Source organism: Microchirus variegatus (genome assembly GCF_963457635.1).
Source record: "Microchirus variegatus genome assembly, chromosome: 23".
Taxonomy (NCBI): domain Eukaryota; kingdom Metazoa; phylum Chordata; class Actinopteri; order Pleuronectiformes; family Soleidae; genus Microchirus; species Microchirus variegatus.
In genome coordinates, this window is record NC_139824.1 from 2177899 (window position 1) to 2200363 (window position 22465).

The 22465-nt window shown below is 40.2% G+C and overlaps 1 protein-coding gene across 1 annotated transcript in view; it reads left to right on the plus strand.

The window, feature by feature from the left end:
- Positions 1 to 17746, plus strand: part of lrwd1 (leucine-rich repeats and WD repeat domain containing 1) — a gene marked incomplete at both ends in the record, with an annotated part of 47889 nt that extends 30143 nt beyond the window's left edge. The window contains 4 exons of the mRNA XM_083909299.1: positions 4512 to 4615; positions 4735 to 4896; positions 12898 to 12992; positions 17591 to 17746. Of these exons, the coding sequence (XP_083765425.1) occupies positions 4512 to 4615; positions 4735 to 4896; positions 12898 to 12992; positions 17591 to 17746 (517 nt within the window). The remainder of the gene's footprint in view (positions 1 to 4511; positions 4616 to 4734; positions 4897 to 12897; positions 12993 to 17590) is intronic.
- Positions 17747 to 22465: the final 4719 nt, after the last annotated feature.

A 22465-nucleotide genomic window follows, 5' to 3' on the forward strand; every position in this document is an offset into this window, starting at 1 on the left:
GTGTTCAAGGCAGAGGGGGCGGTGCTCTATGCAGTTCATATTATACATCCATGATTCACTCCGTGTGCTCCACAATTCCTCCAGCAAGAGCGAGAATGTGTTGGGCCCATTTTGGACACTATTTCAGGTCTTCTGAAAAATCTAGTGACTATTTTCCATTTAAATTCCCTACATGTATTTGAGTTTGTGACCAGGTGCGCCTCAGTGCAAACCTCCTCCCAGGTGTCTTGTAATATAACCATGTTCATTTCCGTCTCCCACCTTTGTTTGATCTGAAAAGAATTATACAAATGCATGGACGAAAATGTGTGATACATCTCACTAATCACCTTCTTTTCTCCATTTCCTGTTTGAATTTTTACTAGAAACTATTCCATAGGGGTTAGTTTGTTAAGTTTCACCCATTCCTTGTGTGTTGTCAGGAAGGTTCTTAGCTGCAAGTATCGAAAGAAATCTGTCCCGGGGAGACCAAAACCAAGTGTTCAAATGTCTTGAGATTGTTACAGCTGAACAGCTGGTGCAGGTTGGCCAGGCCATGATTTGACCATCTCTTAAAACTAACATCTAATATGTTGGGAATAAAGCCCTTCATAGATCCAATTCTTATTAGTGATGAAATTTGCTTCGGTAATCCAAAAGTTGTTGTTGTTGTTCCCTTTATGGGAACATCCAGGAAAGGTAGGTCTTGAAGGTTCTCTAGTGGGCAAACTCCGTTTGGTTTAGGCAACTGTAAGGTTTTAAGTCGAATCCTAGGGCACTTTTTTGCCATATAAATTTAGATTTTTTTGCAATGAATATAACATTATATAATCAGAAATACACTCTATACTTTGTTAATGTGGAAACGACTATTCTTCTAAAATGTCTTGTTTTTAATGGAACTAGTGCAGTGCCCGTAGGAAGTATGTATTAGCATGCTAAGACCACTACATCTAGAGCTAAATCTTCGATAAGCATGCCAAGATCACTACAACGTCAAACACTAAATCTCCAATTAGCATACCAACGTCGGCAACTCCATAAAACACATACTTTTCATAAGGTACGCACACCATCCAGCACATATACACATTTAACATTTATATTTGCTGGGAACTATTTGAATATTATTCGAACATCGAACCACTCCACAAGATAGGTAGGCTAATTAGACTTACAGATGAGATGAGATTACTAAACCATGGAAATCCAGAGTGTATTGGGTGACTGATAGTGTATTCCTTGCTTGACTATCACCAAAGTGAGACCTATGCAGTGTGCACCTATCCACACAATTTGACATGGGGTGGAGCTCCCCTGAAACTTGGCCCCTTGGAAACCGTGAAGTGCTGCGATATACGTCCTACGTAAATGAATTAAAAAATCTTCTACTGTCCAGTAGGGCTGGGCGATATGGACCAAAATTCATATCTCGATATATTTTGCTAATTTTAAGAAAAACATTTTTAAACATCAGCTTCAGATTACCTTTTCTTTTTTGTTAACTTATCTGAACAGTCTGAACCAGTTGCACAAGAAACAGAGCAGCAACTCAATAAACATTTCCCCCTCTTTTATTTTACTTTGATAAACAGTAGTGCTGTCACATGTGCTGCTTGACCACATATCGCTGGTCGACGCTAAATGGGTGACGTTAGCGAGCCGGTTTGCAAGACTGTCTGACGTCACATTTGCAGCAGTGCTTCTCGTGCACAATAGTTGCGACTGGGAAGCTCATATCTCGGGTCCATCGTTTTCATTAGCTTTTCATTAACATGTCTTTGGCAATGTGAAAGGACACCGCTTTTGTTAATGCACACCACTTGTCTGGAGTTTTGTCGGGTTGTGGAGGGCTTGCGCCTGTGGCTTCTGCAGCGCACAGTTTCACACACTCTGCATATATTGCACTTTGTGCCACGTTTTTAAGTGGTGAAAAAGATTCGTATTGCTTCCATCACTGGCTGCAACGTGCTTATGGCACTCCCTACATATAGCGTGGTTTTGTTGCTCGTCCGATGATTTGTATCCAAACCATCTAGAAATGATTGAGCCACTGCTTTTTCTTTTACTAACCCAGACGCCCTCCTCCACACGCTCCGCAGACGCTGCTGCTTTCTCCATGTGAAGCGGAGTGTCTGTACCTTCCCCTCCCCTCTCTGTGCATGAAAGAGGGGCGGGAGGAGCAGTGCAGAGAGCTCCGGTCAGCGGCTTGTCTGGAGCAAGGATCACAGCGCTAATTTGAACTATATCGATATACGCGATCGGGTCTAATTCCATATCGCATTTAAAAAATATAGCGATATATCGTAAATATCGATATATCGCCCAGCCCTACTGTCCAGCTATTTGGGCTAATGAAAGCTGTCGGGCTAAGCTATGACACGCGTCAATACATTAAAGCTTTTCTTGCATTTTTACACTTTTCTTTTGTAATCTTAAATTGCTCCTAATAAGCATATGGGACTCTAAAACGTAAGATAAACCCACCAGGTTTTGAAACTCATAATTATTTAATTATCATATTATTATAATAAAAGTATGACCAATTAAATTATTTGGACCCAATAAAACAATTGGCCGAGCCTCTGTCATCTGTCGCGCGCCTCACGATCGCTGTCACAGCTTGCAAGTCGCGCGCATCTCTGACAGAGCAGTGTTGCCAAAGTGGCGACTTTGTCGCTAAATCTGAAAAGTTTAGTAGCCTGGGGGGGGACTTACTATGAAAGACAAACATGGAAGCCTCAAAACAACTCTCAAATTACCTGAAAACAATGATTGTTCAACATCATTGGCTACAGTGAGCAATGGCGTCCAAGATAGAAAGACTGTGGAAGCGGAATAACAGTGGCCTTTTCTCGCTTTTCTGTGTCACGGAACGCAGTTTTAAGATAATTTGAGGTGAGAAATCGGCCATTTAGAGCTGGATCATCAACTAAAATTCTAATCGGTCCACTTTGAGAAAATTTCCTCAAGCAAAGGTCCAGAACATCATATTGTCTAACTTGTGTTAATATTTAGTAGTGGAATATATACCGAAGTACCCTAGTAGTCTGCATGTAATCAACAACTGACTGTCAGATCAAATACAGAAGGAACAATTAAAAAACATTTCGACTTTTATACAATTATATAGATGTAACAGTGAACATATGTATTATTTTCTTCTCTCTTAAAGGAAAAGATGCTCTGAGAGTGCTTATTTTATGTGACCTAAGTTCAGATTTGAGTGGGTGTGTTTGATCAAAAATTTTGTGTTTGGTCTCATAGTGGCGTTTCACGTTGCCACTTTTTACAAGTGCCACTGTCTCTGAACATATGAGACATACTGGGTTTGTGTTTCCAGGGGGAAGAATGAACATGAATGAGTCTGTCCATTCTGGGTTGAAAGCTCTATTTTCGCTGTCCACTTTTCTCTTCTTAGACAGCGCCATGTTAGTTATTTTTCTCTGGCACTCTCTTCTCTACCTGTATCGCTCACTCGTCTGTGTCTTCTCTTGCTGTAAACGCACTTTTCTCTGTGTCTTCTCTCGCTGTAAACACTCTTTTCTCTCCGTCTTCTCTCGATGTATTGCTCACTCGTCTCCCTGTCTGTCACTCGCTCCTCACTGCCTTCATCTGTCCGTATTCAGGGTCGCAATGTTTAGCGGGATGCACAGATTTGATTGGCTTTTAGTGGCGTCACGTGGGATGGCTTAAGTCGAATGCAATTGGTCAGTAGATTTCCGGATTCACTCAAGTCTCAAGTCCGTAAAGTCTAGAGAAGCTGCGCCGGTCAAAATAGAAGCACCTCGTCAACATTTAAAATGTAGGTCCAGGCCCGTACAGGACAGCGTCTGGGTCCGGACTCGGACCGCGGCCCGCCTGTTAGTGGCCTCTGAGTTAGGGTCTAAAGATGTGCTGTGTGTATAAAGATATGACATATTTGTAGTTGGGCAGCTCATGAGGTGGCGTAACGTTACTTTGCTTCTCACTGTGGTGGCGGCTAATATGCATGTTGCTCATGTTGCCGCTATATGTTAGCAGTCTCTTGCAATATTTACATGCTGTTTTGGTTTTGTCTGTCCATTTCTCACCAGTTGTATTTGTCTATATAGGGAATCCAAAATGCCGCCACACAGGTGATTTTAAACAGCTCGGTGCATCCTCTATCTCAAAGTTGTTGCCTACTGTCGCCATGTCTTCCCTCGTTCTGTGCCCCGTACCTACGTAGTGACGTAAGTCACCAACCAGTGACTTTTTTTAAGATAATGTAAGCTATTTCTAGAAAGAAAGAAGAAAAAGAACATATCCTACTTCTCTTGTAATCGTGATACATTTTTCTGTCAACTGGTGCGAATCGTCACGCATTTGTACCAATTTTTAATCGTGTCACGATGCATCGTTGCATCCCTAGGTGACCCCAAACTTTTGAATGGTAGTGTATATATCATTAATCAGAAAAGGCTAGTCAGCCATTGAGTCAGTGCTCCTCAGCACTGCTTACTCAGAAGAATTTATATAATCTGATAGCATGTATTTTGTTTTATCAGCAGGTCCAATGAGATGGAGATAACCTTCCCCATATATAAGAGGGAAGACAAAGACCTTCATTACCACACTGTAGATGGCCTGAGTTTTCTTTCTGATGATATAGTGGGTAAGAGAGTTTCTCCCAGTGTTTCACAACAACAATCATTCTTACACATTCTTACGTTTGTGCCCAGCAGTTCCTTTTTTATTAAGGCACTTGTCTTGTTTTTCTTTATGCTGCTGCAGCCTCCAAGAACTACTTGCATGGTTCAATTTACCTGTGGAGCTGGAGCAGGACCAAGGCTCAGCGGCCTGACAAGAAGAGCAGGACAGTGTTTGCTGTGGTTCTTGCTGAGCTGCAGTGGGCCAACACTGAGATTCCATACCTGGCTCTTAACACATGTCCTGGTAAGTCCACATCATCATAGCTGCAGAGCCACTTTCATCAATTGGTGTTCGTTATTTAACTGGTGAAAGCACACGTAGCACAGACTCCCACCAAGGCTGCTGCGTTTCCATATGCATAACACCAAAAACATAACCCTTTATTCCTTGGGTCATAATCAAAGTCAAGTTTTTATCAAAATAAAAAATACAGAGCTCTGTGACAGGAGATTATACTGTAAACTCTGAATATGTTCTATGCAAACCTTAATAAGGAGGAAACGTAATTAAAGTATTAGCACAATAACCTCACTGAAAGTTGTTTTTATTTGTTTGTTTGTTTGAATTCACCAGGGATTAATACTAACTTTTTTCACAACCGTCCCGGAAACGTCCCGAAAAACATTTTGAACCGTCCCGAATCGTCCTGAATCGTCCCGAAAATCTTTTTTTACATTTTGAGTTGTTACTTACTTATAATATAATAAAAACACAATACATTGTGTTGATAATAAATAATATATTTATTTCCAGACTAGATTTGTTGTGTTGTAGATGACAACCAACACACTCAGTCACAGAACTGTGGTCTACCGGACCTAATGCCACTACTCCACCATTTAGTGACTGCATTTAGTGGGTTGTAGTCGTCATGAGAAGGGCCATGCATTGAGATTTGCATGAGGCTGTTTAGGGCTGTCAAAATTACTCAAAAATGACTTTTGAAAAAACACAAATATTCGAATATCTGTATTTGCGCATGATATCAATGACGCTAGCATCTGGTGTGCGCTGCATCTGCTGCATCTGGGGGCTTTAAATCAGCCAGACTGTCAGGTGATGACAGCATGACGTCAATAACAGGACGAACTAATACAACCAGACATAACTACTTGTAGATGTAGTTTATTTAAGTTTAAACATATTTCACAACATATTACCTACACAAAAATAAGTAAATTAACTAATGACCAAGAGCGCAGATCTCTCTCGCTCGCTCTCTCTCTGCGCTTACTGGTTTAGAGACTTTCCATCGTTTAACAGGTGTTGTTCCACAGTGAACTCGCTCTGTTTCGACCGCCGAATTATCGGTGCATCCCTAAATATAACATCTGTATTGACAAGAACGATGTAACCGTAATAATGACGCACTTGATAGTGTGACTTGGGTTTCAATTGGCACCTGGACATGCGTGCGCTGCGCTGATTACATGGGGGCGCATGCACTCTTGTTCCCTGGTATAGAAAAAAACCGTGGTGTATAAAAAAATCTATTTTAAATAAATAAACAAGCAACGCTAAGCCTGGCGGGGCTTCATTCAGTGATTGAAACAAACATGTCAACATTAATGAAATGTTTTACATGCAGTGCGGGCGCGCAAAGCAGACAGCCGCGCTGCGGCTCGAGCGGCGCACAGTGAGAGAGGAGCAGTCTCTGCGTCTCACTGAACAACACAAACATGAGCGCGCAGCCATTTACCTTTTCACATAAGTATTTCCCACCAACCGCGAACCCGTTCTGGTTCACAGAAAGTGTTGAAAACTTAAACAGAAAAATTTAGTCAGTCAAAATTCTCTTTCGTCCCGTGGTCGTCCCGAGAGAGAATATTGATCGTCCCTATGACAATTAATTACGTCCCCGGGACGACGGGACGGTGTTGATTTTAATCCCTGGAATTCACATGTGCGGCAATTATAAACAATGAAAGAAACCTGCACAGAGGGATGATCTTTTGTACAATTTCTATCCATCTTTCTACCCAGTTTGCCCAGTTCCAATAGTGAAAACAGCTGAAGTTGGAGCTTCAGTTTTCATTCACTAACTTCGGGAAATCCATCTAACAGTCTACTGCCAGCCAGCAAGCGAGCATTATTGACCAGAAGTTAGCCTCTTCTTACCTGACCCTCTTTTTGGAGTCCCTGCTCGCAAATGACATGCCCAAACTAAATAGAGAAAATCTCTGCAGTTACATGTGGATTCTCTTGGTATCAAAATAAACCAGGGGTGTGTGTTTCACTGTAGATGCCACTGTGGCAGAGTAAATGCACATGGAACACAGCATAAATGAAGGATTTTTTTTCACTCGCCGAAAATAAATTCCATTTTAAAGCAAATATGCAGTAGGAGCTTAAAAACACATGGGGTGTAACAACAAATGGACATGAGCTGTGCAAAATCTGATGCTGCTGAAGTGAAGCAGAGTAAAATGACATGTTTTAGTAAAGAGATGTCTAGGCGTTCTCTGGTTGGCACATTTTGGCTTTTCAGCTCTGGCTTACCTTGGTCAATGTGGGTCGTTATAAACATCTAAATCCATAGAATCGGGCTCAGGTCTCCAAATGCGTGTGAATCACTTAATTAGCGAGTCAAAAGGACATAAATGTGTATGATGCATTTGTGCGGACATTCGCTCTTCTCTAATCAGAATGATCTAATGTCACTCTGTAATGATGAATCAAACCGGGATTTGTCCCCAAAGCATGCTGGGAAGTGTAGTTCTTCATTAGAAGCGGTTTTGTTCTGGTGGAAATAACTTTTGATAAGTTAACTGTTTTGATAAACAGCAAAGGTAAGACAACATTTCTGGTTGTATTTCTTGAAAGTGAGTTGTTCTTTTGCTCTCATCTTGGGACAGGAATCGGTGAATCTTGGTCGTCGAGTGATAAAAGTGGTACCGCTGGAATCTGTGTATTCTCTCCGCTGTCCAGCCGACACATGCTTTTTTGTTTCCATAGTCACGCTGATCAATGTGTGCGCTCTAACATTTTTTTTCGCTCCTGCTGGTTTGATCCATCGGTGTTTTAACTGTTTCGTGAACAGAATGGTGTATGCGAGCTTTTAGCGGAGTTCCTGACCTTTCTATGGCTATGCAGCATGTGTCTGTGTTTGTTAAAGTTAGATATGGTTTTATGACGCTTTTGCCCTCGGTACCGGAGGCAACCATGAAGAAGAGGTTCAGAAAATCAGCTCCGCAATCTCCTGCAGCCGGAGTAATCCCAGCTGTCACAGCTTTAAAGCGTCTGCTCGCTTAGGACAACAGTTATGACAGCGGCATAAAAACAATGAAAATCTCACTCCTCCAAGCCAGGGTTTACGTTAGCCTGTATATGCTTCTGGCCGTTGTTAATAATTAAATCAATGATATAGGTTCTGTCCACACGTAGACAGTGTTTTAGGACTCAGTTTATGCGCGTGTGTCTGTGACTTTGTGTGTGCGCTGCTCGGTGCTCACAGCACTTGTGTGTCTGTGTGTGAGTGACTCTCTGCCCGCAGTAAATAACAACGATATGCTCGCTAATGTAAACACACGGAACACATTACTTCCTGCTTCACCGACGCACCTCTCTGATGTCACACGCAACACACAGTATACTAATGTCCCTTACCTCCTACAGCACTCACACATACACAGCTCCTCACACACACACACAAGTCACACACACCAGGTTTAGCCTGTAACAGAAAAGACTAGGATTAGTTTGTGTCTGACAGGGTGGGTCAGTCTGTAGAATAAGATGTGTAATAATAATATAATCTATAATAGTAGTTAATACAAAATTATATTTTGACACACATTTTGGCTTAAACAATTATTGCGTCTTGAAATTAATAATAATAATAATAATAATAATAATGCATTATATTTAAGGCGCCTTTCAAGACACTCAAGGTCGCCGTACAAAAACAAAACAAAAACAAAACAAAAAAAAAAAAAGGTAAGAGCAACGGGTAGAGGGTTAAAGAGTCAGACGGAGTAGGCCTGTTTAAAAAGGTGGGTTTTCAGGTGGGATTTGAAGATGGCAAATGAAACAATGTTCCTGATGCCGGGGGGGAGGGAGTTCCAGAGGCGGGGGGCAGATCGGCTGAACGCTCTGGCCCCCATGGTGGTCAGACGGGCAGGAGGCACAATGAGGCTGATAGATGAGCCAGATCTTAGTGACCGAGAAGGGGTGTTGGTCTGAAGGAGGTCAGAGAGGTATGGGGGAGAGAGGTTGTGGATGGCCTTGAAGGTGAGAAGCAGAATTTTGAAATCGATGCGGAATTTAACTGGAAGCCAGTGAAGCTGTTGCAGAACAGGAGTGATGTGATTGATAGAAGGGATCCTGGTGATGATCCGGGCAGCAGAGTTCTGAGCCAATTGGAGTTTATAAATGGACTTGTGGGGAAGACCAATAAGAAGGAAGTTACAATAGTCCAGGCGGGATGTTACCAGGGAGTGGACCAGGATAGCAGTAGAGTTGGGGGATAGCAGTAGAGTTGCAGTATTGCAGTAAGATGTATTGATATTTAGGTAAATTTCGATGAATTGTTCAGCCCTACACTACAGTATATGTGGCCCCCAACGACCAAAGAGCGCGCAAGTCGGCCCAGTGCAAAACGAGTAAAACATGAAAGCGGTTATTTCATAACTGGATAAAGCAGAAAGCAGACTGGATACTTTCTCTACATGTTTTATCCCCACATAAAAATAATGATCTATATGACGAGGATGGAGCACAGTCGCGACGAAGTGCAGGTGATCTGAGCAGATCTGAGTAAAACGCGGTGACAGACTCTTAAGAGCAGAGCGCACTTTTCATCGTTTTTCACTCCGTGGTCTTTGTGAAAGAAGACGCTTTAACGCTGTAATTAAGGGAATAACGGATGCATCAGATGAGCTGATCTCTTTAGTTAACTGCTCAAAGAGAGAGACTGTTCTCTGGTGTGAAGTGAATGTCGCGGAGAGTTCATAATATGCTCCGTATACAGCCAAGTTTCGCTTTTGCACAGATACTTTCCAGCATTTAACAGGTGCTGTCCCGCCGTGTTGTAGCTGAGTTTCGACCGCCGAATTATCAGTGTATCCCTAAATATAATATCTTTATTGACAAGAACAATATAACTGTAATAATGACGCACTTGATAGTGTGACTTGGGTTTCAATCGGCACCTAGACAAGCGTGCGCTGATTACATGGGGGCGTATGCGCTCTTGTTCCCCAATATAGAAAAATTCATGGTAATCTATTTTAAATAAATAAACAAGCAACGCTAAGTCTGGCGGGGGAGCAGGTTTATAATGCACTGGGGGAAACCCTGTATATCTATGGTAATGAGTCGGTACTATGCGTGATATCGCCAGTCTGAGACTGCCGACTGACTGATTGACCAGAGTGCCATCACAGGAAAAAAAACTGTATATCAGTTAAAACTAACGTAACAATCCCAAAAACGTGGGTTAATCTCCAACAATTACCGGGGGAAAAAAGTCTAAAATCTCAATAAGGAGTCTGGTGTGTTTAGGGACAGCACCGCTGATTGTGACCGGCTGCATAGACGGTGCAGCTGTGTGTGTTTGTGTCACATGGAGTCTGCGCTCCTGAGAACTCCGATACAAGGATCGAGCCAAACAATATTGCCGAACTGTAGATCGGTTAAAAGTACTTTAACAATCCTAAAAACATGGGTTAATCTCCGACAATTACCTGGGAAATGTCTGACATCTCAACATCAACAGAGAAGTCTGGTCCGCTATGGTCCTCGACTTGTTTGTGTGGGTGTGTAGAAGAGCCAGACCAAGGGGAGTGGCCAGTGACGTCACTATCCTGCGCCCATCTGTATTGCGAACTCATTTGAATTATGAAACTTTTTGCAGGGCGAACATGAAAACGAAAAAGCATTTCTCTGTTTGCTTTGTCTTTTAATTAAGGCACAGAATAAGCAGTCTAGTTGTTGAAAATTAAAATGTAGTTTGGAATATTGATTATTAATTTTATTTATGAGTCAAAAAATGCAGCTGCATTTTAAAAAAATGAAAAAGCATTTCTGTTAATGCATTTTAATTTTCAAATTTGACATTTCAAATTGGATTTTGTTACCTTTTTGCTGGAGGATGTTTTGAAAATGAAATCTTAAATGTCATTTTCTTTATCATTTTAATTAAGTCACGGAATGAGCAGTCTTGAATTTGAAAATTAAAATGCATTTTGAAATATTGATTATTCATTTTATTTATGAGTCACAAAATGCAGCTCCATTTTGAAAATGAAAAAGCATTTCTGTTAATGCATTTTAATTTGGATAATGGCACAAATTTGCTTCCATATATAGGAGACAAACAGTGATATTAAAGAAGTGAAATAAAGTTTATTATGATTTACAGAAAGTCTGCAATATCAGCAGATTCTGGAGAACAATGTCCAGGAATCAGTGACAAAGTTGAAGTTGTGCCGGGGCTGGATCTTTCAACAAGACAACAACCCTAAACACTGCTCAAAGTCTAATAAGGCATTCATGTAGAGGAACAAATGCAACATTCTGGAATGGCCATCTCTGTGGTGTGATATAAAGCGGGCTGGCCATGCTCGGAAACCATCAAACCTGACTGGACTGGAGATGTATTGTAAAGAAGAATAGTCCAAAATACCTTCCACCAGAATTTAGACTCTAATTGGAAGCTATAGGAAGCGTTTTGAGTAGGGATCGACCGATTTTTCAGGGCCGATATTGTTTATTAATAACCAAGTGAAACCGATAGCCAATATGTAGAACAAATATTTATTTGCAGTAAAAATGAACATTTTGTGTCAAAATTTTGAGAAACACACCTGGGATTAGAATGAATACAGTATACTGTTTGTTTACACTGAAAAAATGGCCTTAACTTTTTGTAAAAATAACATATATTATAACACATAATCACATAATCACTAATGTCTTTGCAGGTATTACACACTGCCTTTTCTGGGGTTGGCTGTGTGAAATACTGCCATACTGTACTTTTCACCCGCTTCTTGGATCCATCAATCTGTAATGAGGATTAAGAGAAAGAGAGACAAAGAGAAAGAGTGAGAATTAAAAAAGATAAAATATATATTAATTTATTAGAGCAAAACTGTCTATTAAACTTCCACTCCACTACATAATATTCTTATGATAGCCTACATGAATAACATTTAATTAATGTTGTCTTGTGATAGCACAATTTGTGAGGTTTGGGAATATGTTCAGGCCTTCAAAAATGCGCATTCCTCGTGGGAAAAATAATAATAACTAGGACCGCAAGCGGTATTAACGGGTTCGAGCTTGAATCGTGCGACTCGATGTGCGCCCACCTCGACACGTGCGCCCTGAGCTTGCTCTCGTTCATTCACTGTTTGCTGTTGTAGTTATTATCAGCACCGTCCATGCGAATGTTGGGCTGTGGAGGAAAAGTCATGTTTTACTTTCTGTTAAGTGCGTTACACTTTCTGTTGGGAGGACATTGTTTGCATGTTCAGGATAGGTCCTTTTTTTTTAAAATGGTTTTTAATAATTTGGTACCTAAGAAATCTCAAATGGCACAGATGGTGCCAAGCTATGCCAAGCTGTGCCAAAAGTGAGAACGCCCAGACATCTCTTTAATAAAACCTCTGTAATTTCACTCTGCTTAATTTCAGCAGCATCAGACTTTGCACAGCTCATGTCCACATGTTGTTATATGACCTCCATGTGTTTTTAAGCTCCTACTGCATATTTTAAAGGTGATATTTGCTTTAAAATGCAATATTTTTTTAGGCGAGAGAAAAAAATCCTTCAGTTATGCTGTGTTCCATGTACATTTACTTTGACACAGTGGCATCCACAGTGAAACTTACACCTCTGGTGGAATCTCACAAGTGTTATCTTCATTTTGATACCAATCCACATAGAGCTTGTAACTGCAGAGGTTGACTCTATTTAGTTTGGGCATGTCATTTTCGAGCAGGGACTCCAAAAAGAGGGTCAGGGAAGAAGTGGTTAATGGATGCCTGATTTCTAGTAATATCAAGTTAACTTTTTTCGCCCAAAATTTGATCTATCTCGACAGTGGAATGTTAATTTTCACATCGAGTCTCGTTTTTATTTTTGGAAATATATATTCGAATTTAGAATATTCATTGCCCTACTGACAGCCCTACTGGTCACACAACTATTTGTATACACTTGTCATGAAAAACACAGTGAATTGTCCCAATCAGGATTGTGAATGATCGGTAACTAACGTGTTTGTTCTTCCACTTGTAGGTCAGGACTACATAGTGTGTGGTGATGACAAAGGCAGGCTGTGGACATACCACATCTCCCAACTCCAGACTGGGAAAGCCATACCACCCACTGAGGTATCATCTCCTTTAAATGGTGTCTTACATAAAGGGATCGTTTGAGTTTTTGAAAAATACTTGCATCAGTTACTGAAGCAGTCAGCACTAACCACACTGTGTAAAATGTCTGCTTAAGTCTACAAGACAGATGTTCTCAAATGGTCGAGGGACTATAAGACCACATTTTCCGACTGAAAACTGAAGTTTGTATCATTCACGATCCCACACCAAAGTCCATAGAGAAAATCTGTGCTTTTACATCACAGCACACACTTTCAACCTCCATCAGTAATCAACCTTTGCCATTTTCAGCTGAAAACACTGATTTTCCTCTGTGGACTCTGGTTTGGGAGAGTGAGCAGTTGACTTTATTCCTAAAGATAGGATAAAAATAAAATACAATATGGTAAAAAATAACACTCTAAATATAAGACTATAATAAAATAAAATACAATATGGTAAAAACTACACTCTAATATAAGTAAATAAGAAATAAAACGTGAGATAAGAGTAAAAATAGAATAAAATAAAATACAATATAAATAAAATTACACTCTAATGCAGAGTAAGTAATAAAGTAGCGATAAGAATAAAATAATATAAGAATGCACAATATCCAACTAGTAACGCAAGTGGTATTAACGGGTTCGAGCTTGAAGCGCGCGAGTCGATGTGTGCCCACCTCGACACTTGCGCCCTAAGCTCTTCTCTCGTTCATTCACTGCTTGCTGTTGTAGTTATCAGCGCCATCCATGTGGATGTTGGGCTGCGGAGGAAAAGTCATGTTTTACTTCCTGTTAAGTGCGTTACACTTTCTGTTGGGAGGACATTGTTTGCATGTTCAGGATAGGTCCCTGGCCTCACATATCAAGTTCCGTGCAGATCGGTCAATGTACGGTAAAGTGAGAGGGCACTTCCTGTTTAAAATGGCTGACTTCCTGTTGGGTCAAAGTCGTGTCCATTAACATGTTCAGGGAAGTTCCCTTGACTCACATATCATGTTGCATGGAGATCGGGCAATGTACGGCAAAGTTACATTCTACTTCCTGTTTTGGTGTTCCACTTCGTGCCAGGAGCCATCGGCCCTGGCACAGTCGTGCTCGGGCCCTAATAACTCTTTCAGTTTCAATAGGTTTCTTGCACAGTTGTGCTCGAACCCTAAAAAGGCCGCGGTATCGTGATACTACCCGGAACTGTGATCATTTGTCTGGTATCGTACTGTGGTTACTCATTTTGGTATTGTGATAACTCAACAAGCAATTCAAAAAATTGTATGATTAATTAATTAATCTGTAATGATTTAATCTAATTAATCTCATTTTTAATCCCACCTAAAAAATGCTGAGAAAATACCTGAACTTGAGGTATTTTCATTTAAATTCATTATTACACTATTGTGGCAGATCAAAAAGATTGATATATAACAAAAAAGTGGCTTTATAAGGTAATTTATTATTTTGACAAAGCCATTTACATTAGTGATGGGATCTGCAGTTCATTTGGGTGTACTGAATCACTTGAATCAGTTCATTAAAATGATTAGTTCAAAAGATTCGTTCACCGAATCCTTCAGTGCTAAGCAGGAGCACAGTGCCCTACTACGTGACTCACGTCCTCCCTGAGTGCAGTACGTTCGCACCGCGGGTCATAGAGTGAGTGACAGCGCGGACGAGATTCATGTCCTCTGCGACAGTACACCAGCTCTCTGTGTGTCAGTTAGTTCCTCAGCCACAGTTCTCCAGCTCTCTCACTTCATGAACTGATTCGTTCCTTTCTTAGTTCAGTTGAGCTCAGCAGTGAGCGTGGTGGCCGGGAGAGGAACTGCCGCGTTCTGTGAATCATGACTGAGTCAGTGAACTGACATTGTGAACGAATCACAGCAGCACGGCAGACACAGTTCTTCTTACGAGTCACTCCCTCCTCGCTCGGCGCACAGGGCTGGGGTCTTTTGCCGAAGATTGACGAGTGATTCACAGCACGCGGCAGTTCCTCTCCCGGCCACCACGCTCACTGCTGAGCTCAACTGAACTAAGAAAGGAACGAATCAGTTCATGAAGTGATCCCAGTCAGTTCGTTCACTCAAATGATTCGTACGTTCGAACGAAACACTCCTGACCGACACAACACTACTGCTGTGTTATTGTTTTCTCTGCTTCAGATAATAATAAAACAAAAAAAAATCAGACCCATCAATCACAGTGCTGTTAGTTGGCACGTATGACACATTTGTGTGGACATTCACCCTTCTCTAATCAGAACAATCTAATGGAATGATCTGGAATGATCAGTCAGACCGGGATTTGTTCCCAACGCGTGCTGGGAAGTGTAGTTCTCCATTAGAAGAATTATGTTATGGTGGAAATAACTTGTTTTGATAAACAGCAAAAGTAAGACAACATTTTTGCTTGTATTTCTTGAAAGTCAGGTGTTGTTTTGCTCTTATTTTGGGGCTGCATCCATGAATTTTGGTCGTAGCGTGATAAAAATGGTACCGTTGGAATCTGGGGATTCTCCGCTGCCAGGATGCCCCCGTAAAAAGTGTGCAGTTAAAGCACATCTTGTTTGTTTAATTTCAAAGAAGAGAATTGTGTCGATGTCCCAATATTTATGGACCTGACTGTATTTCCTCCGTGACTGCGTATAGCGACTATACATATTACATAGTACCAGTGGCGTAGGCAGAAATAATATTTTGGGTGGGCCAGTGCAAAAGTGGGTGGGCCATCTTTGCCCAAAAAAGGAATTAGAACTTAAAAATGACAACCATAGACAAACTGGAAAAACAATGACTATTTTACTTTGTAATATTATGCATTACAAAGGCAATGGCGGAAAAAATACTGCCTATAACACAAGCTCTACCATCAGAGCTATATAAAGGCTTGTATACAATACAACAGTGTAGACAGAAAAAAATATTTGGTATCGGCGCTATTGCACGACACAATTAATCATATTGCACAAAGTGCCAGTAAACCCAAACAGCAGAAAAGTTGTTAACATACAGTTTGACATAGGCCTACATCAGACAGAATTCAGTTTGGCCCCATCTGTGCCATTTGAGATTTCTTAGGTACCAAATTATTAAAGCCCATTTAATTTTATTTATATGTCACTACAGATCTAAAAAGAACTTGTTTTGAAAAAAATGAAAAAAAGTACGAAAACTTGCTGTAAATCGATGCTCCCTGTGCGTAATAACAACTCTGTAACTGCAGCGTCTTCAGTTACGCAGCGCCATAGCTCTGGCTTACCTTGGTCAATTAGGGTGATTGACAGCTCGTTTTAAACCTCTAAACCGGTAGAATCAGACCCTGGTCTCCAAATGCGTGTGAATCACTTCATTAGCGAGTCAAAAGGACATAAATGCATATGGCGCATTTGTGCGGACATTCGCCCTTCTCTAATCAGAACGATCTAATGTCGCTCTGTAATGATCAATCAGACCGGGATTTGTTCCCGAACCTCTCCAATTGATTGTTGATTTTGGGAAGTGTAGTTCTTCATTAGAAGTGGTTTTGTTCCGGTGGAAATAACTTGTTTTGATAAACAGCAAAGGTAAGACAACATTTCTGCTTGTATTTCTTGAAAGTCAGTTGTTGTTTTGCTCTTATTTTGGAGGCTGGATCCGTGAATCTTGGTCGTAGAGTGATAAAAATGGTACCGTTGGAATCTGTAGATTCTCCGTTGTCCAGCTGACACGTGTTTTTTTTGTTTACATAATCACGATGACGATCTGGTGCCGCTTTTCAATGTATGCGCGGTGACAGGTTTTTTCCGCTCCTGCTGTTTGATCCATTGGTGTTTTAACTGTGTTTCGTGAACATAAGAATGGTTTATATGAGCTGAGTTTGTGAACTTTCTGTGGGTATGCAGCATGTCTGTGTTTATTAAAATTAGATATGGTTTTATGACGTTTTTTGTCGCTGTGTGGGGGCAGCATCAGTGCTGTGCAGGGATAAATCCACAGGTAAACCCGGCACGTTACAGTGACTGGGAGAGAGCAACTGTGCCGGGGAACAAACGTCTGGGGCCGGGCTAACCTTCTTGTAGGCTTATGACTCTGAAATGTATTTCCTTTACATGCAAGTTTTTATTTATTTTTTCTACAAACAAAATACATTTTTATCATATTTGGTTGGGTGGGCCAGTGAGTAAACGGCCCATTGCTGGCTACACGCATGCATAGTACATAAAGACTTTTCTGTTAAAAAAAGATTGCTAAATGTTGGTGAATGACACGTTTTCAGGATCCAAATTCTTTTAAATTATCAACAGTTTGGTATTGTTCGGTTTGATTGTTGTGTCGTAATGACTCCAGTAATGGCACTGTCTCACGAATCAGTGGCCGGCAGTCTATTGATGTCACATTTTAGTTTCGGTTCAGGTTACTTGGAACCTCTCCAGAGCAGTTACCAAAAAAGCACCAGGTACCAAATACTATCCCTAATTGAGTAGCAAAAAAAATGAGTAGTCGAGCTGAGCCGTGCTAGAACTGTATAATGGAAAAGCGCCATTAGGCTGTCAGTAAATAAACTAATACTGAAAATAACATGAAAGATAATACAAAAAAAATTTGCATAGCTGCAGTTCACACTTTTAATTTTGTTTTGCAGGTACTCGAGTGGCCAATGCCTTTAAGGACAGATCACAGCCAAATGGAGGGCCCCTCCATCAACAGTGTAGCAATGGACCCTGAGCTCCAGTACTTGGTGGCTCTCAGTGACAAGAATATGGTGATGGTGTGGAAAAGAGAGGAATGTTCCTGCTGAGCAGTGTTCATCCTAGAGTACTGACAATGCATTGGATCATTTACATGCTGAAGTAAACGCTAACAACAAGAGGTAGCTATTTATTACCAACATGCCACTGCGTCTGAACTCGCAGACACAAAGTTACTTATCTTCTCTGGGAGCCTCCGTTTGTGAGAAGAAAGTGGTGGTGATGATGATGCTGTAGTTGAATCTGCAACAGTATGTAACAACCAGAGAGGCTGAAATTGTCAGTCACAATTTTCTTTATTTTCTAAATGAAAATATCTCATGAACTGGGGTTAAATTGTACAATTTGATTTTCATGAAGGAGTGTAGCTATGATACATCATTGTCTTTGTGTATCTTGAAAGAATGGATGGAATACTGTATTGTACTGTGTAGGTACAACGAAATTGAGGGTAGAAAGATGTCATTAAATCCAAAAGGTCCAACCAGAAAACATGTTTAATTTTATAAAATGTGAAGATACATATCACAACATATGGCTACAGCTTCAGTTATGACTGAGCTTATATTTATTTTCATTAGTGTCTTTTGTTGTTGACTCTGAGGAAATGATCTTTGCGAAAATGACAAAGCCATTCAATTAATTGATTACTAAATTAACTGCTTTTATAATCGATTCATTGGTTTAATTTTTTTTTCAATAATTAAAACATTTAAAAAGATTGTTCAGCTTCTTAAATGTGAATATTTTGTTAGTTTTTGCCATATAATGAAGAAATCATTTAAACGTCATAATTTTCGTTTTGAGAACATCAGTTCCTGATATATAATATTTTTCAATATTTTTTGGACCAAACAAAGTCATTTTACTACCCTCAAGAAATAACAGACTAAATGCACATGATAAGCATTAGCTACATGTGAAATAATTCAAGAAATGAGCAAACACCTCCCTGGTGCACATTTCCAGCATGCTGGTAGTTTGATCAGAGTGTGTGATGACTCCAACAGTTTTTCATCAGAACTGAGTTTACTGTGTAATGTTACCTTGTGATGTGCTGGTGATGACGTGAACTCTGTATAATGTTGGGAGAAATGGGTCTGTACGTTATTCAGAGTTTGCCGGGACGTTGTCAGTGACACATGTTCATAGCAGCAGGAGAACCTGGAGGACCAGACGAGGGGCAGAGTCTGGCTTAATCATTTACAAAGCAGGAGACTCCCATTCACTTGAGTTTCTCCTGTTTATTTCTCATACTGTATGAGCTCACTTGGACATTATACTTCAAAGCAGCCAGGAGAACCTCTGCTGAATACATTCAGCCCCTCCGGACAATCTGCAGATTATCTCTGGACTTCAGTGCAAACTAAAGCCCAATTTATACTTCTGCGTAAAGTGCTCTGCGTAGGTTACGCAGAGTCCTCTGTGTCGACACTTGCAGCACGTGTCTGTCACCACGACGCAGAAGTATAAAGGCTCGAGGTGTCTCCGTGGTGACGCAGTCGGATAACGCATTACGCAGTCGGAGAAGTATAATGTGGCCTCAAGGAGTAGGAGTGGAAATGCTGCAGAAGAACTAATTGCTGAGTGAAGGCAGTAAGTGAGAGTTTATAGTGTGCGCCTGTTCAATCATATACAGCTGAACATAATTGATTCTGTTTAACAACCTGCAGGCTGGATGCAAGCTATATTGTACTGTATAAATGAACAATAAAAGTAATGTGTTTCTAGTGTCCTGGATTAACTGTGTCACTTTTTTAAACCTGCTTTACTGAGGTTTGTGGCCAGTTTTGATCAACATCTCCCTATCGCTCCCTAGCATTAGTTTTGTGTGGCAGTATGTTGGAATGACTCGCATCATTATTCTTCTTGGTTGCTAAATAATGTATCACCACTTTTACCACACAGACTGTGATATCTGTCACACCACATACTGTATGAACACATCAGATATTATTGAGTGAGTGAAGACTTTGACCCTTGAAATAAGGTTCAAAGATGTCTCCACCTGAAGGACCTCAGTCCTTCAGTGTGTGCAAGAAACTGTGTTACGTCCCTGGCTTTGGCTCAGGGGAGGAAGGGACAAACAAATAAATATAATGACCCGGGAGGGAAAAAGAGCAACAGAGGCAGTTAAGGATTCAAACAAGAAGGGGTTATTTTATTTAAAAGTACTAACTAAAGGACAATACTAATAATGTTAACAAAACTTAAAGCACTGGTTTCTAGACAAAAGCAACCAAAGAACCAAGTCACACACAATAATTGTGGGGAGAACACACAACAGTCAAAGCCCTGCAAAACCACCCTCCTTTCCACAGAAAGGAGTAACAAACTGTCACAGTCTCACCAAACAGGAGTAGGTCCGCTCAGCTCACAAAGAGAGGGCAGCTGAGGCTTTTCACCTTCCTTTTATTCACCTCCACTGATCACGACCTAAACCTCCTGTGTGCAAGGGGTGGAGAGTCAACCACATCCACACAGTAAAACACACACCCACACAGATGCACCCAACAAGCACTAGGGCCGTAACACACTGTAACATATTACACACACTGTGGTGGATGCACCGAGAGAGACAGGAAAAGACTACAAACGTATAAAGTTCATACCTTATATATTATATATCTGATTTGAATAGCTGGCTCTTGTGGTTGTTGTCCAAAGAAAGACGCTGCTGTCGTATGATTACTGGCAACAGTACTGTTTTTCAACACAACAACTACAAGAGCCAGCTATTCAAATCAGATATAGGTTTTTATGTTTACCAAAATATTGGTCAAAATCAGTCAGATATCAGACATTATATAAATGTAAAGTCCAATACAATCCAATTTCTTTCATATCTCATCATTATCATGACAATAACCTTGTTTTCGCTCCCTCCCTCTGGTTTGTGCTCTTCGTCTCTGTCCAACCTGATTCTAGAGCTTCAACACCACAGCTCAATTATTCTAATTATTACTATGTATTGCATAGCTACTAATTACTATTAGTTGAGATAGTGTATATTATGAATCGATGCTTGGTAAGTCCGCTGGACATGGTCCTCCCGGAGTCGATGCTAGAGTCATCATGGATGCTGGAGTCACCGTGAATTCCAAAGTTGTAATAATATTTGTGGTTTTACAGGATTTCAAGACAAAAATGACAAAAAAGTCATTTTTCACAAAGACTTGTTCAAAACTGACGTGAAGTGATAATGTCTGCTTTAAAGCCAAGGTGGCATTTTTAGACACTGTATCCTAAAAGACAGACAGGAAAGGTGATTCAGAAGTTTCAAGAAACAAACAAAACAATACATTTTTTAAACTATCTGAGGCAAATTGTTACATTACTTCTTAATGAAGAGGTTCAAAGAACAATCATTATTATAAGGGGCATCTACAAAATGCAGGAATCTTGAAACTTTTTCTCAAACTATAAATTCACAACAAGAGTGAAAATAAAATACACATCGACTAAAGATTCTATACACATTAAGTACAATACACATCATAGATGAAATGGCTCCAGAATTAGTTTGCTTATTATGAGTTTCTGATACTTAAAAGGGATGAGTTGAATGGAGGCCTTTGAGCATTACAACTAAAAATATTTGATAATATAGATGGACTTACCACCATACTCTACACTCATATGGCGAGTCACATCTCCTCAGATCAGTGCCTGCTCCATTAGTAAAAATTTTGCTCTGTAAGAGAATTTAACATTTTAAAATGTTATTTATTTCATATTTTTAAAATGGGAAAAGGTTTAATCCACAATTATGTAGTAAGTAACAGGATTGCATTTGCCTACAAGACATTCCCTGTCCTAAAATATATGTAGGCTAACTGAAGTGAATCAAATCAAATGACACTGTGGACTGTGATTCAACAGAACTTTTTATTTCTAAACATGAAATATATTATTCATCATCAAATCTTTTATCTTTACAATTGTAGAACTGAGGTCACATGTTTTCAAATTAGCAAAGCAGTGTGCCACTTCTCAGAGTTATTTAAAGATTAACCTCACCCACAGATCACACCCAAAATGTTATTCAAAACTTAATCACATCCTGGTCTTGGACATTTCCTGAAAATTTCATCCAAAATCAGTCCAACTCAACTATGTTGCTAACAGACAGACAGACAAACAAACAAAGTCCGGCAAAAACATATACCTCCTTGGTGGAGGTAAATACAGAGCATGTAGTTTCTTGGTTGAAAATGAGACTCCATGTCTAAATGATGTAACCTGTATAAATAAGGTAAATTGTTTTAAGGTAAGAAACAAAACAAAAAAGATGCTGCATCTTGCTTTCTGTAAATTCTGTTACAATCGCAATCGTTACAGCATGCAGACATTACTGGTTAGCAAACCAAGATTAATTGATTTAATACAAATAATGAGAATTCATACAGTGTTCAAAATCAAAATTTTATTTTTCTTTATCCATTCTCACCATTTCCTCCGACATTGTAAGAATGTGTTTTATGTTGTTTTTAAACTTCTTCTTCTTCTTTTTGGTTTTACGGCGGTTGGCAGCCATCTATAGGTGCATTACCGCCCCCTTCTGCTCTGGAGTGTGAACTAGAGATAGGCCACCTTCACAACATCACACTCGTGCACACACACTCTTACCCTATATATTTTCCCCAATTCTATCCTACCTTGTATTCTGTGAAATAGACCCGTATTCCTTAAGAAATTCACTACGATTGTGACTTGTGCTCTCTCCCTCATTTCCATTACTCCCTTTTAGTCAAATTCTTGATCCCATC